Genomic DNA, 13,412 nt, shown 5'->3' with positions numbered 1-13,412 from the left:
AGTGAAATAGGCGCCTGTCTGTCACTAGACAAGGGAACACCTGAGTAATGGGCTGAGAAGGACCAGTCCTAACATCCCGCTCCTTCTCCAGCTTCTCTGCAAAGACAACAACATTATTCACACAAACTAATACAATAATTGCCCGACAGCCTTGACCACTGAGACTTCCCCTGCATGCTAATGGACCCACGGGTAGACAAACCCCACACACATAAACACAGCAGCAATGCCAACCTCCTCCCGGTCTGCAGACTGGCATCAGTGAACCGGGAAAGCCCGACACATCTGCAGCAGGCTCAGACATCCAGAATCTTTCAAAGGTGGATAACAATCATAACCCGCTGGCATCAATCCATCCATCCAACTTTTCCACGCCAGCTGGCGTGTGCATGCACACACATACAAACAAAAATACACACATACTCACATGCTTAGATCAGTCTATGGGGCATCTATTCAACCCCAAATAAAAAGAGCTTCCAAAAATTACACAAGCAACCACAATTTGTGTTATGTTGCATATTAAAGCTGTTTTTCCTCTTTGTCGCCATCTCTGTTCGAAATCTGCAATTGCAGTCTTTCGCGGAATTATCCACTTATCCACAACACTGCACAGCGCGGATGAACACAATGTTCGAGGAGATTGTGAGGCTGTCAAAATTGACAAAAAAATATTTTTCGATTCATGTTTTTTTAAAAATGTGTGCCACGAATTGATTTTTTTTTTCAATATTCAGGGTTCGCGTTGCTGCGTCTTCTCTCTCTGCACAAGGCAAAAGTCAAGCGTTGCAAGCGTCGATACACACTCGCGTTTAGGAGTCGGGACATGAAAAAATATTCGCTTGCATAATCGGGCCAGCATTGCATCGTAACTATTGTTTATCATTTTCACGTCTTTTTAAGTTTTACCAGTTTAGCAATTTTAATATCCAGTGTTCACGCATTTTCAGAGATGTTTTTCACTGCATGCACATACAGTAGGCTAAAGCTTAAATCCGCCTCACAAACAACTCGCCAGTAACAAAAGTTCTTTTTCGTAGATTGTATCACTTTAACGGTTAAAAACACGCAAAAATGTGTCAACTCTGTTATTTGTGAATAACCTCGTAAAGACATTTGGTTTTGTCTTAAATAAGCATAAAACACACGTGACGGAGAGTATAATGAAACAGTAATGGATCTGTGCACTAGTTCTTAAAGTGAACGCAGGCATGTCTGTCATTAATTTTGTTGTCAAAACAACATCATATAGCATTAATTGTAAGGAATCAGAATTCAAATTTAGTCAGGACTACAAGACTATCCAGTGCTATTTTACATTGGATTGTTTCTGTATAGTATTTCTGACATACCCAAAAACTTTTCTTTTTATGTCTCTTTTTATGTTTTATGTTTTTTTTTCTTTTTATGTATCGTTTTATGTTTTATGTATGTTATTTGTGTCTTTATTCTATAGTATTTATTTATTTATTTATTTTTTTAAATTTAATTCAAGTATTGAAATCAAGCTTCCATGTAAAAAAAAAAGAAATTCCCCATTGTAAAAACAATCATTTAGGTGAGATCAATGTAATAGGAAATTGACTAAAAAATAACAGATATTTATTTATATATCTATCTTAAACTTAAAATAACTTGATCCTGTTTGATCAAAGCATGCAACTGTTCTGACTTGTCCAATTTTCACCATCAATTTTGCATCTTGCATCAAAATCATGTCTATTCATTGTGTGCATTCAGTGTATATTGTAACTAAAATAAAGAGTTTTAAATACAGGTTTGTGGCTATTCATTTTTTTTTTATTAATTAACCACTTGAGAAGAAGAAATTAACCCTTTTTAATCCTATATATATATATATATATATATATATATATATATATACATACCCCCATCTTTCATTGTCATTGTGTTATTGTCTGTAAATACATTTTATTCCTTGTAACGTTTGTAACTGTAACATAGTTTCCACTTATTAAAATAACTTAATTTGTCTTAAACTTCACTTAATATATATATATATATATATATATATATATATATAACATTAAATATTTAATCTTTAATCAAAATAACTTCCCCTCAAACCACAATGATCCAATCAATTCCCAGTGGACAACATTAAGTTCCGCCCTATATTTTTTCCTTGTTCGAGAAGCCATTTCACTCCCATATACATCACAATAGGAAAGAAAAGACTATCACAATTTCCATTTCATGCTGACTTTAAATTAAGTTTTATGAAACAAAGTTCGGGAGGAGCACGTTCAGGCAGTCAGCCTTCCTTCACCTCTGTCCCATGACAGTTTCATCCCTCCACCACCCCATCACCTTACTCTCGTCTGGTTTCAATCCCAGTAAAGGGGGGAGTACTCTGGGTTCAGACCAAAATTAGAGCCCTCTCCCAGACAGCACACCAAATACGCATAAATTACTACATCTGATTTCGTATACATGTGAACTTGTGAAAACAGGATTGTCTTACCTCTAGAGCTGCAGCTCGCTTCTTCAAAAAACTTTCTATATTGCGAGCTGCCGATTCCACAAGCTGTGCTGCATTATTTGTTTTCACAGTGAATAAATTCTGATTATCCATGAAGATCTGCAATAATGGAGAGAAAAGGGCACTCATTAGAAACTCTCGTGGTAATGAGATAAAGGTTTACCGGTAATGATTGTGTTGATAATTAAGCAGGCTTTTATTAAGGCTCAACTCTCACTCATAATTTGTTTGGATAAATGCACATAAAAGTACACATACATCAATAGGTGTGCGTGTACCTGTTTTTCTATCCCGGTGGGGACATAAACCTGAATGCACACAGACTCATGGGGACTTGTGTCATTGTGGGGACCTAAATGGAGGTCCCCATGGGTAAACACTCTTATAAATCATTTTTTTTTTTTTTTTTTTTTGTGGAAAATGTAAAAATTCAGAACGTTTCCTGTGATATAGGCTTAGTGTAAGTGGATAGAATATACTGTACAGTATGAAAATCATAATCCCCACAAAGATAGTAAACTAGAAACGCAGTGTGTGTGACCTCTGACCTGTTTTAGATTTTCCCCAGCGCTGGCTGTGTCTGCTAGACCAACCAGCTCCTGCTGCAGTTTATCGACCCATTCTTTTATCCTGCAAACACAAACACCCAAATTAAATATTTCAACTGAAATATACATACCTAGGGGTCAGAGAATGTGATGGGAAGGTTTTCATGAAATAACTAAATCAGTCACGAAGGCAGCAATATGTGAGTCATAGTAAGTTGAAATGTAAATGTGATCGCATAACAGGTGCTTTTATGCACATTTTAAAAATAGCATGAAGGAGTTATATAAATGGCTAAATAGTCAGGTAGCACATTGTAAGCAAGTATAGGCTACTCAAGATGAATAACCTTGTGAAAGCTCACAAACCCTGTCCTTCAGAGGAAACACATTTAAGACATAAAGAGGTTTACCTCAAATATAGTTTTATAGAAAAACTGTTTTTCATATGGTTTTGTAAATGTTGTGTTTTCATTTTGAAGTTTCAGTGGCCTTGCCAGATTTTTTTTTTTAAACTTAATAGATTGCTAATTTCTTTGCTCAAGACACTGATAATCGACCAAGCAAGGCAATGCAGAAAATTTCTCAACAAACTTACCGAACATACCAAACATTACAGACAAAGGACAGAAGTAGCTAGAGGGTTATACAAACACAACAAAGTTGTGACTTAATGGCACTTGCACCTGGAAACACTTACAAATACAAAATAAGAACATGTTGCAAGGACTTCAAAATAAAAGCACAATGCTACAAATACAAGGCAAACAAAGCCTGCAATCCCTGCAACCCCAATTCTATATCTGCAAATGTTTATATTTTGAGAAATTGTGATGGTGAGATGTTAATCTTGGAAACTGTTAATGGTTGAATATTTTTTGTAAATAAGTCAAAATTCTGAGAAGTCACCAATGCTCTCCATGGTTACATAACATCCGATTCATGTTAATAATTAATGTTACAGTACAACCACACTTTGATGGGAACTCTCTTTCTTCATGATATTCCTTGACACTGCAGGATGAATTTGTGGACATCAAGATGAAATCACATATCTTTCCTGGCCTCTGCGATGACAGATCTAAAATTATCCAGACCATTATGAGAAACTCAGGAGGTGTGTGCGAAGTGTGAAGTCAGTTAACTGGAGGTTTCTATTTCTGATGCATTGACATTGTTCATTAGATTCCCAATACACAGTTTAGATGTCTGCCTAATCCAGGGGTAGGCAAGCTCTCTTTACCAGCTTGATAGTGAGTACTATCAACCATGTTAGTTGTTTATATCAATAATAATAAAGTTAGGCAATTTCCCAGATAGCAAACTGACATTGAATCAACGTGGATACATGACATCGAAACAACGTTGATCTGACATTGTTTTGCTCATCGAATTAACGTTGAACCAACGTCAGACGCGTCATTCGTTCAAAACTAACGGAAAAATCAACTTGAAATCAATGTTGTTTCAATGTTATTAAAGCAAACCAATTTTCGATTTTCATTTAGCTTTGAAGAATGCCGCGTCTGACGTTGGTTCAACGTTAATTCAATGAGCAAAATCAACGTTGTTTCGATGTCATGAGAAACGTCGGTTCCACGTTGATTCAATGTCAGTTTGCTGTCTGGGTTATTACTTGTGATTCTGAAATGATGTCACTACATGCACTGTCTGCTCCTCTCCGCGGCGCTGGTAAATGTGTCCTCCAACTGAGCGTGGTCGGCAACGCGCGGTCATGTGTTTTGGGGGCGTGGCTTTGTAAGGAGCCCAGACGGGAGGGGGTGGGAGTAAATGAAATAATGAGCTGTGTTTATTGCAGCACTGAGAGGACTATAGACACTCGATTTGTATACCTTCTTTCCAGGGTACTTACATTTTAATTATGTATTGGTATATATAGACAGTTTAAACAAATTTGGGAAAAAAGTTTTTTTTTAAGAAAAATTCTATACCCCACCTTTAATATACAAAAGTTGGTGTTTTGAGGTGGAAACGACATGCCAGATACAAGTAGTTGTTATGCAATTGCGGCGTTTCAGCGTTGAATCTGTTTTTGTTGCACAGCTCACGCTCAATTAAAGTTAAAGGTGACCATAAAGGTGACCATAAAGGTGACCATTTTTGTAAAACCAGGACACTTGGCCAAGCAATGAGATACTCAAATGATACTTGAATTTCATTTAAAGATGCCTTATTCATTTTATACATTTAAAGTAGGCTATGGCTCTGTATGGATAAAAAAATTATTACAAAATACTAGCCTATCTATAAGATCTGTGGCACCCCCATTGGACACCGAAACATGATGTGTCAGGTTTGCACACAGTGCACGCAGCCTCCCACTTGTCCTGATCGGGAGAGAGGGGAATTTCTTCTGTAACTCATTGGTAAATGTGCATTTGTGCTTCAGCATGTTGCAGGCAGAAGTGCTCGGACGACTGTCTGCTCGCTCGCTGTGAGTGTAAAGAGAGCCGCCACATGGCAGCCTCTCAGGTATTATGTCACATGTAGCATCGCAGGTGAAGATTGCTCTAGTGGCGGTCAATTTAATGACCCAGTGAAAACCAGGACATGTTCATCCTTTTCATCCAAAAAAAACCCTAAAGTACCCGGAAAATATATATAAATGTTCTTTTAGTTTATTTAACACACAGACAGCTACATAGGCTAGCACAAGCCAAATCAAACCCTAGTGTGTGGTTTATATGTGTGTTTTTTTTTTATCCTTGCAGTCTTGTAAACATATCGAAAGTATGACTGAAACTAATAGATTGGAGCCATTTTCTGGGTTGTTTGTTTTGTATTACATTTACCCAAATGTTGTACACCTCCCCATTACAAACCTTCAAGACTATTAATGTTATAAATGACCAACTTCTAAAAACAAATGTATAGTTGTCTTTGTAAAGAACCGCTCATGTAGCTTTGGAGCTGCTGTTGTGACACTGTAAAAACGCTTCCAGTGTGAATCCTATAGAGCTGGTAAGTCCCACCCACCCGTAAAACTCCAAGCAGACCTCCAGATTGAAAAAGCGTCAATGCAAGTGAATGAGAGAAAATAATTATTTTCTGATCGCGTTTGAATTGTGCCATGAATGTAACATATGTTGTCTGTGAATTTTTTTTTTTAATATAATTTCTCATGTAATGAGTTTGACACTATATTGTATGATTCTTTGGCAAGCAGTTGTGGAATAGACATAACGAGAAAGACTACACGTCGCACATGTGATGTCGCCGCATAACACATTTTCCCTCCACAAATCACGGTTTTCACCACGCTCAACTAGTTTGTCCTCTCCCTGAAAGAAGGCGGTGAAGTGCACCAAAGACACAGGCATATTTAGCAGGATCCGTGTGCTAGTGGGGGTGACGTAAACACGTCGAAAGAGTTGTAGTCCACAAAGTGCTATCACACAAAGTCTAACCGTATGAAAATTCTACCCTCTAAATTGTAGCATTCTTTACACGAAATATTATATAAAAAATTTGCAGACAACATCATTGCAAAATTCAAACGCGATTACAAAATAATTATTTTCTCTCATTCACTTGCATTGACAATTTTTCAACAGCGGGGCTAGCTGAAGGGGCGGGACTTACCAGCTCTATAGCCTGACTGCATCTACAGTGACGATGTAAGTTACGCTGCTCAAGTGCCGCTCTTGCTTGTGGTGTGAAACGGCCGTAAGGCTGCATTGAAAGGTAACTTCAAGTCTGCTGCCATGTTGGATCTGGTAACAAACTGCTTCGGTGCATGTGTCACATAGACGTCGTTATAGTCTTGCTGCTCCCTCCCCATTTTGTGATTGGTTACCTAGACAAGGCCAAAATTTGGTGGTCAATGGTATCCAGACTACCTAGCAGCATGAATAAAATCACACTGCAGCAAGGCAGTATGGGGAAACCCAGGCTACATATCCACAGCAGCCATCCAAGTTTAGGTCCTGAACCCAAACCATCAATACTAGTATAATAGAACCCTCTGGTGCGCTCTGTATTGGGGTCAGAACTGAATTTGAAAAGGAAAGTGAATATATATATATATATATATATATATGGGCTGCAAACAATTCTGAATTTAATGTATAGGCTCCGTATTTTCCTCTAGTTCTCATTCTATTCTTCTGTCATAGTCTTTTTCCTCAGGGACTGGAAACACAGAAGAACAGATGTAGGTTGCAATGAGACAATCTGTTGGCTGAGGTGCTTTCTTCTAACAAGCAGAGGTGGACAGATATGGTTACACCACTAAGTCTCCTAACGCACAATATCCTGTTTGCAAGAAAATGCCTCCAGCAATGTTAAATCCGACACACTCTTTAAAACACACTGTAAATAAGCCATTACTAGTCAGGCCTCCTTTAGTCACAGGGTTTTGGCATGCTTACTAGTAGGCAACCACACATGTTGCCAGGTTTTATGGTGCAAGACAAGCACATTTCTCACAACATCATTACCCTTTCCAGAAATAAGGCAATGATGCAAGTCTAATGTCTACAGATATTGGTAACACTTAACTTGAAGCCCAATGTACAGTATAATGCATTAAAAATATTAATAATGTATACTGTAATACATTTGATATTTTAATAATTAATTGTTATTACATATAGGCCTGTCACAGTCATGAATATTGTGCTACTAAATGCTGTTTTGTTCATGTCCCTTACAGTGTTAGGCTAATCATTTATTTGTAATCTTTTTACTTGTAATCAAATATAACATAAAAATAAAAAAATGTAAGATAAATATGAATACAAAAATAAAATACGCCCACATGATTTACTATATTGCGGTGAAATTAGGGGTGTCGCAATATATACCGTTATTGGCGATAACCACAATGTTTAAAATAAAAATAGGACTGTTATGATAACATGACACGTAAAAAATCCAGCACGAGTACCTGGTTGACCTGTCAGGTAGCTGTATTGCACCCGCTGCGACTGACACCTATCAAACAAGACGCAGCACGGGTCGTGCAGTTACTCTGAGAAGAATGTCGTCTGAGCAAGAGTGAAACTCTCTGTCCACACCCGTTCTCCTTAGTTGCTAGTTTGTTCCCCTGTTTGTTAATTAGTTCCATCGTTATCCGCATAGTTCAACGAGTTGGTGCTTCCAGAAACCATAGTTCTAACGAACATTCAGAAACAGCATCACAAAGTTATGTGGTTGGAATGATAGCTCTCAACCTGTGGTTAGAAGCGTTTCTTGTTTACATTACATGTGAACTCAATAAATCCTTATATTGAGCAAAATAAGCAAGCTGATATCTTTTATTTGTAATACATACAAATGTCATTTACGTCTTTTAGCTTGTCAAGAGATTTAAAGCGTAATTTTTGAATAGTGCGCAAGCGGGAACGTGCTCTAGTACATAAGAACGACACTATTATTGAATCTAGAAATAAAACTAAATAACATAAAAAATTAGAAATAATCCTCAGATGCCATGTCCATAATTTACAGCAAAACATCTAGCATGAATTTAATTGCATACAGATTCATTAAAAGAATAATAATAAAAGTTAAAACTCCAACACCTGCATGACATCATGTGGTTGGACGACCAATTTGTGACACTATGATTTCGGGAAACAGTCGTGACTTTGATTTATTCAACGATCCAACGTACTATGGTAGTTAAGCATCGTTGTACAGAAAAACACACCCGTTTAGTTCCTTTGTCCGATATTGTTTCAAAGTCAATGTTATGTGGTTGTTTTTTCCCCCTACTATCTCCATAGTTCCCTTTCAGTCTTGACGTCGAGTGCCCTATCAACTTCGAGTGTCTATAGAGTGAGGCAATGAACTTTGGCGTGCGCGAGAAGTGTCATACACCCGTCCCCGCAGCAGGGGTATAAACAGGAAGCGGGTGCACGCACTCATTGTCTTTTGCTTCGGAGCCAAACTTTCGTTTTGAGCTTTGAGTTTCTGCAGACTGATGCATCATTGAAAACTGCTTAAAGGAAATACTCTGTTCCAGTGCTGGTGTGAAGGCGCAATCAGCGGTGGCCGCGAGCAATACAGCTCACAACTGCTGTTTTCACAGCATTGCTTGTGTGTGTGTGTCGGTTTTGGTGGGCGTTCCTCTTGTGAATGTGTACCCCGATTACACCGCGGCTATCCCTGGGTGCTTCAGCACTGACAGAGAGCAACATAAGTGTGGCCCTGCGTCCTTTTCAGGATGTCATTCCACTTTTGCGTTTCTGAATGCGGTCGTTCCCTGGCGTCAGCAGAAGGCCACAATAGTTGCCTCTCGTGTTTGGGCATTCAGCACGCTGAGGCAGCTTTTGTGAATAGTTCATGTTCCCATTGCGGGAATATGACTATGACAGCACTGTCAAAAGGAGGTGCAGTCCCCCCGCCTATGCCCCGATCTAGTGTCTATTCTGGACCTCAGGATCAACATGACATCATGACTTTTGCGTAAACATACACGTCACTTTCAAGTCAAGTGGCGTGTTATCTATTCGCATTTTGAGCTACCCGCGTGTATCCGCGTGTGTGCGTGTATGTCTACGCCATTAATGTCCGAGTGATTCCGCGTGTATGTACACACCGTTAAATACACTGGCACACAGCTGGGACCTGGTTCTATGCAAATATGCATTTCCCCCAGTGAACCGCCTTGCATAGACCTTGTGCAAGTTTAGAGAGGATGAGGAGCAGGTCTTATTAGTCGCGCCGTATTGCCCAAACTGGACCTGGTACCCCGAACTAGTGCTCCTTGTGACAGCCCCTCCTTGGCCCATTCCTCAGCTCCACTTGAGCCCCCTCTAAGAGGCACCTCTATGCATTGAAGTGGAAACTATTTGTTGACTGGTGGTGTTCTCAAGGGGAGAACCCCCGAATCTGCTCTATCCGAGTCGTGCTTTTCTTCTTGCAAGATGGGTTGAAAGGTATTACTCCAACACCTGTCTTAAAGTGTATGTTGCTGCTATTTCCGCACATCACAATGCAATTGAAGGTAAGTCTTTGTGAAAGCACGACCTGATCCAGCCCATTCTCACCCCCAAGGCGTCACTTAACTGACGCCTTGGGAAGCATTTGGACATGCTTCAATATCTGACGCTTTAGGCGCCCTTTAGCGTCAGTTAGATGACGCCCTAGGATCGCGTGTACCCTAGCCCCACCCCACACCTAAACCTAACCGCGTCCTCTAACTGACGCTTTCCTTTAGCGCCTTGGGGTGAGAATGCGTTGCCTGATCATCAGATTCCTGAGGTGGTCTCTGAAGAGCCAAAAGGACCAGAGACAAATACCAGGAGGTTTATAGAGAGCGGGCGAGGAGGATTTAGGATGGATCTCCTCGCCCACTCTCTATACCCTCTCGGGATTTGTCTCTGGTCCTTTCGGCTCTTCAGAGACCTTTGCAGTCAGCTGAGTTAAAAATTCTGTCCTGTAAAACAGTACTTCTGCTTGCATTGGTCTCCATCCAGAGAGTAGGGGATCTGCATGCATTTTCGTTTGACGAAACATGACTAGAAATACATGCACAAGGTTCCTACCACTCCCTTCCGGGACCAGGTGGTGAACCTACAAGTGCTGCCTTTGGAAGAGGCAGACCCAGCCCTGACTTTTCTTTGTCCCGTCTGCGCTCTGGGCCTGTGCGTGGACAGAACGCAAAGCCCCAGGACATCCGATCAGCTCTACGTCTGTTACTAAAGGGAAAGGCTTTCTTCAAGCAGAGGTTGGCCCACTGGATAGTGGATGCCATTGCCTTGGCTTACGATGCCCAAGGCGTGCCTTGCCCGCCCGGGTTGACAGCCCACATCACTAGGAGTGTCGCTTCTTCTTGGGCACTGGCACATGGCGCCTCGCTGACAGATATCTGTAGAGCTGTGGGCTGGGCGACACCTAACACATTTGCAAGATTTTATAGCCTACGGGTTGAGCAGTTTTGTTCCTGTGTGCTCGCTGTGAGTTTCTCCGCACCCCTTTGGTAGTCGGACTGTAACTGTCCGGTGTAGCCTCCCCCTTCTTAGGCTGGAGCCACCCCAGTGAAATTCCATGTTGCACTGCCCCTACCGGCCAGTCCATATGTGTATTCTCCACGTTACATTTGGGCAAGATGTGGCTTCCGCAGTGTCCCCTTCCCCTGGAAAGGCATGCTTTCCCAGTGTTATCCAAGAGATCCACTATGTGGGTTATAACGGAGCAGCAGTCCGAACTCCCTCTACGCAGGCCTTCCGCCCCAGCAATTTGGGGGTCTGAGAGTCTTGCATAGGGCACTGGATGTGGCAGCAACCGTGGCATTTTCCACGGGATCCTAATTACGTTGTTATGTCACGTCGAAAGTGAGCAACTGAAAAGGAACGTCTCGGTTACTAATGTAACCCTCGTTCCCTGAAGGAGGGAACGGGGGACGTGACGTCCCGCCAACACGGTTGCTGGCCATCGCTGTACGGCCACCCGTGCACCCGCTTCCTGTTTACACCCGCGCTTCTCGGGCACACCAACGTTCATTGGTTTGTTCTGTAGACACTCGAAGTTGATGGGGCTCCCTCAAGTTATCCCAAGTACGTTGTCACATCGACGTCGCGTCTCCTGTTCCCTCCTTCATGGAACGAGGGTTACATTAGTAAACGAGACGTTTTCCATTTGGATTATAAAGATTATTTTTGTTTGTATTCCTTCGTTGTCCGCTCTTAGCAACAGCCACCTAGCGTTACAGGTGTATTATGAGGCATAATTAATGTAATAAGAATACTTTTGTAATGTATTATACATACAGGCAACAAGTAAAGTGTTACCTAACTGTTCTGCATACTTTCACAAAGCATTATCCTAACTTAAAAGATCTAATCTAATACAATATTCAAGATGAAATTTTAGTCAAAGGACACGGCCACAGTTCTTTTGATACATTCTGCTAAAAAGGTAATTTGCAGTGATCATAATGAGTTTATTCCAGAGAATGTGTGATTTCATTCACTTCCATTTCCAAGGTCCATTCGGAGATTTCCCTGCGCTCCTCTATAATAAGCTATTTAATCCCTTTACAGGCTGAGGATTAACACTCATCTGACAGGGGAACAGAACTGTGACTCTAAGCTTTTTTTCTTAAAAGAACTTATGTCTAAGCTCCATTACACTGTAGAGTTGCTCCTAGGAACAATGTAAGATTCTAGAAGGGGCACCAAACATCTATTTTTAAGGGGGCACCAGTGGATGTCAGACTTGTTTCAGTTAGGGCAGATAAAACAAAACTCTAATTTGCGTGCTTTGACAAATCTTGAGATTATTTCCTCCTTAAATATATTACATTAGTTATACAAAAGGAGAAAAGATTGAACAATCCCATAACTTAACCGTGGAGCATGGCACTAAAAACACTAAGTCAGTGTTCTCAGGAACTATGTGAACTAATAAACCATATACCTTAAATACAATGCAAGTCTGTCTAACACATAGGATACACTAAATTTGGGATCAGTAAGATGTTAAGAAAGAAGTACAGTAATACAGTAATATTGTGAAATATTATTACAATTTAAAATAACTTCTTTTATATTTTAATATATTTTGAAGAAACATTTGTGTCTTATTATAATATTTGAAAACAGCCGTGCTGCTTAATATTTTTGCGGAAACGTGATATTTTTCCAGGATTTTTTGAAGAAAAGAATGATCAAAACAACAGCATATTTATTTGAAATAAAAAAATAAATAAATAAAAAAAAAATTGGTCACTTTTGCCTCTTTGATAATTAAGTATTAGTGTAGGCCTATTTCTTTAAAAATTAAATATAAATCATACCCAAAACTTTTGAATGGTATTATTAAAATTAAGAATTAAAAGAAAGATATTGACAACCTGCACAGCTCATTTTAATTAAGAATGTAGATTTTAACCATCTGCAGAAGCTTGTCTGCTAAGTTTCTATTTTAAATGTTATTATTTCAAGATAAAAACTTTGCACAGCTATGAAATGAGAGTATTGGGCGAACTATTCCTTTAAAGGGCCATTTGTATTTTACAACCTATGCATATGTGTGCTCTCAAACACAGTCTTCTCCAGCACAACCTATATCTTGTTCCCAACCTATATCTTGTGAGTGGTGTCTCTGTGTCATGAAGTGGACCAGTGTGGTACTGGGGGACAGGTGTCTCTGGCTGTCAGGAAGACACAATCACAGTAATCACCTGCGTCATCTCTCTGTGGGAATCCTCCCTCAGTTCCCTCTCAAAAGTGCCTGTTTCCTGCACTAATACAACTGAAAGAAACCAGAAGAGCAGTGTGGCTTATGTCACTGCAATCCTTAAGTGGATTAGTAATTTAGTACTCGCACTTCCTTTATAAGTGTATCAGATGGCAACAGATGGGAGGAAAAGCGAAAAGGGTTTAATTATTTTT

At 39.9% G+C, this 13,412-nt stretch overlaps 1 protein-coding gene across 3 annotated transcripts in view; it reads right to left on the bottom strand.

Moving 5' to 3' along the window:
- The window catches only part of cacna2d1 (calcium voltage-gated channel auxiliary subunit alpha2delta 1), a 119,437-nt gene that overhangs the window by 103,610 nt on the left and 2,415 nt on the right, over window positions 1–13,412 (bottom strand). For 2 of the 3 annotated variants that reach the window (XM_089116335.1, XM_039650403.2), the window contains exons 2-3: window positions 3,052–3,133; window positions 2,486–2,602 (exon numbers count right to left, since the gene is read on the bottom strand). In XM_089116335.1, the coding sequence (XP_088972461.1) occupies window positions 2,486–2,602; window positions 3,052–3,133 (199 nt within the window). Of the gene's footprint in view, window positions 1–2,485; window positions 2,603–3,051; window positions 3,134–3,646; window positions 3,787–13,412 lie in introns of those variants that run through there. The other variant, XM_089116336.1, reaches the window with a different exon arrangement.

Source organism: Pimephales promelas, chromosome 10 (assembly GCF_988280905.1).
Source record: "Pimephales promelas chromosome 10, fPimPro1.hap1.1, whole genome shotgun sequence".
NCBI classification, from domain to species: Eukaryota; Metazoa; Chordata; class Actinopteri; order Cypriniformes; family Leuciscidae; genus Pimephales; species Pimephales promelas.
This window is presented reverse-complemented; position numbering and strand designations above follow the sequence as displayed.